The 2887-nt window shown below is 37.0% G+C and overlaps 1 protein-coding gene across 1 annotated transcript in view; it reads left to right on the top strand.

The window, feature by feature from the left end:
- Positions 1–158: 158 nt before the first annotated feature.
- The window catches only part of LOC104982231 (protocadherin-11 X-linked-like), a gene marked incomplete at its 5' end in the record, with an annotated part of 12505 nt that continues 9776 nt past the window's right edge, over positions 159–2887 (top strand). The window contains one exon of the mRNA XM_010831569.1: positions 159–349. Within this exon, the coding sequence (XP_010829871.1) occupies positions 159–349 (191 nt within the window). The remainder of the gene's footprint in view (positions 350–2887) is intronic.

Here is a 2887-nt window from a genome sequence, read left to right as displayed (position 1 = left end):
TTCATGGGTCACAGAGAGTCGGACACTACTGAGCGACTGAACTGAACTGAACTGATGCTGATAATTCATTTAGATAGCAGTAGCTTATGTGTTTAATTTTCAAAGTGAATAGATATTAAAATTTTATTTTGACTGTGTTGGTTCCTTGTGTTTTGTAGAAGATACCTGTCTTGACTTATGGAACTGGTGTGCCAGTTATGCAGAAGAGGTAGTGCCTTCAGAGGAGGAAAATTACTGCAAGAATCATGATGATAATGAATGTAATGAATATAATGGCAATGATGACCATACTGTTCATGATGAAAATGATGAATTTTCTAATGATGATCACTTTGACATATATATGTGTGTGTGCTTAGTCATGTCCAACTCTTTGTTACTCCATGGACTGTAGCCTACCATGATCCTCTGTCCATGGAATTCTCTGGACAATAATACTGGATTGGGTAGCTATTCCATTCTCCAGGGGATCTTCCCAACCAAGGGATCGATTCCCTGTCTCCTGCACTGCAGGCAGATTCTTGACTATCTGAGCCACCAGGGAAGTCCCAGTGATTATTATTTATTTTATGATATTAAAAAAGCATACTACTGACAAAATACTTAACATCAAAGAGATTTGGGCTTCATGTTTCCATTTTGCTAAAGACATGGGCAATAATGAAGAATTGGAAATGATCTCAGAGGACATGGTACTTCCTTCTAAAATAGAATCAGGAAGACATTTAGGTAAATGGAAATGAGTTCCTCTTCCCCTTAAATTAAAACAGGAAAGCATAGGTCAGAGGTAACATCTTAATGTCTCAGTGTTTCAATGTCTCAAGATAGAGCCCAAAGGGTCAGTACTGGCTTGGTAAGCCTTGGATTATGAAAATAACTCGGACTGTAAATGGCCTTACCTGGAGCTTTCTATGATTCAGTGGATAAGATACTTTTATCTGGGCATGATTTAATATTGTCTGTCCTAATTTTTTTTCTGCTTATAATTAGCTCTTATTCCAGAGGCGTTTCAAAGCTATCTCATGTCCTCTATTCCTTGCCCAGTCTTAACCCACAAAGAATACACATTTGAGTTAAAGTCTGAACTGTAGAAAGCCAAGTCTAAAATTGCCAATCCTTCCCTTGTAGCTCAGTTGGTAAAGAATCCACCTGCAATGCAGGAGACCACTGTTCAATTACTGGATCAGTAAGATCCCCTGGAGAAGGGATAGGCTACCCACTCCAGGATTCTTCGGCTTCCCTGGTGGCTCAGCTGGTAAAATATCTGCCTGCAATGTGGGATCCACTGGGGAAGGGAAAGGCTACCCACTCAGTATTCTGGCCTGGAGAATTCCATGGACTGTATAGTCCATGGGGTCTCAAAGAATCAGACACGACTGAATGACTTTCATTTTCACCTCCACTACGAAAAAGACTCTTTTAATCTGTGAAATGTGTAGGGGATAAAAGACCCAGGTTTGCTGTCCATCCATATTCCAACAAACCCTCCCCCTACCTCCATGATGATATGCCTCTGACTGTTGGGCTACAACCTACCTATTAAAAACTAGATCACTGAGAAATCTAGTATTTTCATTAACAAATGTGAACAATGTTTTGGTGACTAAGAATACTATACACTCATCATCATCATCCACAGGATATGTCTGTTCACCCATGATAGCATTAGCATTAATGACTTCCAATTATTCAGCATTGCCTTGATTAGAATGAGCCATCTATTATTAGTCACTGCCCATTTGAAACTCCATTCCCTAAAGAGCAAAGGATTTGACATATTCTTGCAGTGATTATTCATTTTCAAGAGAATGTAATCCAAGGATAACTTTGTCATTTATTTAACTTTTCTCAAAAAAATCTGCCGCCATATTTATCATGGCATCCAGTTAATTAATATTCCAACACCCTGATATAGAGAAGAAATGACCTTCCCATATGATATAGAAACTGAAATCATTTTTTGGAATAAAGGAGATTTCTGAGCTTTGAGGATTAAATCCAACAGAAATTGGTTGAGAACTTTCCACAATTCAGAGAGTATAGAACCAATCAGAGTTATAATCACTCTAGAAGCTCTGAGACTTAAAAGATAAAATGTCTTCATAAGATCTTAGATTTTCTAACAGTATTTTCCCCTTGACCCCCAGATTTACCTTATCTTACATACTAACTGTCTTTACCTAAAGTTTTCTCTGACAATGGGTCAGAAGCATCTTGAATTTTATCATTCTGATATTAATAACAATCAGCTAGGTTTTCAAAAGTATCTATTAGTGAAATATCATATAGAAATCTTTCTGTCAGTGGCACAATGGGGATCAAGTAACAGTTTTTTTTTTTGTTTTGTTCTTTTTGGTGATGATTACCTGCTGATTATCTCACACCTGAGAACTCTCCATAGTAGAAGAATTCTTGCCAACATCAGTAAGGCATCCCTTTTAAGAGGCAACTATAGTTGAAACTGTTGAACTCAAAGTCAAGAGACTTGGTGCTCAAATATGCCTCTACAATAAACTAACTGTGTGATCATGAGCAAATCACCCAACCTCACTGAATCTCATTGTCCTTTTTGTAAAAGGAGAAGAAGGAAGGCTAGATGATATCTGAAGTTCCTTCTAGTACTGAGATTGAAGGATTCAATATACTGTATTCTTGTTTTCTTATGAAACCAGCTCATCTAACTTGAGCACAAGGGAAGCAGCTGCTAAAAAGAGCTGACTATCAACAATTAGGAGTGACATTTCATTTGTTTTGCACGTGTTTTCAATTAAAAACAGTTAGTGATTAAAATCACATGCTTGAAAATATAGTCCTTAAAAGACAATATTTTCAAATAAAATGTAAAACATTAAAATGTCTGGGATCAAGTCCAATTTTTATTCTAAAC

The sequence above is a fragment of the Bison bison genome, unplaced genomic scaffold (genome assembly GCF_000754665.1).
Source record: "Bison bison bison isolate TAMUID 2011002044 unplaced genomic scaffold, Bison_UMD1.0 scf7180017860010, whole genome shotgun sequence".
In the NCBI taxonomy this organism is placed as follows: domain Eukaryota; kingdom Metazoa; phylum Chordata; class Mammalia; order Artiodactyla; family Bovidae; genus Bison; species Bison bison.
This window is presented reverse-complemented; position numbering and strand designations above follow the sequence as displayed.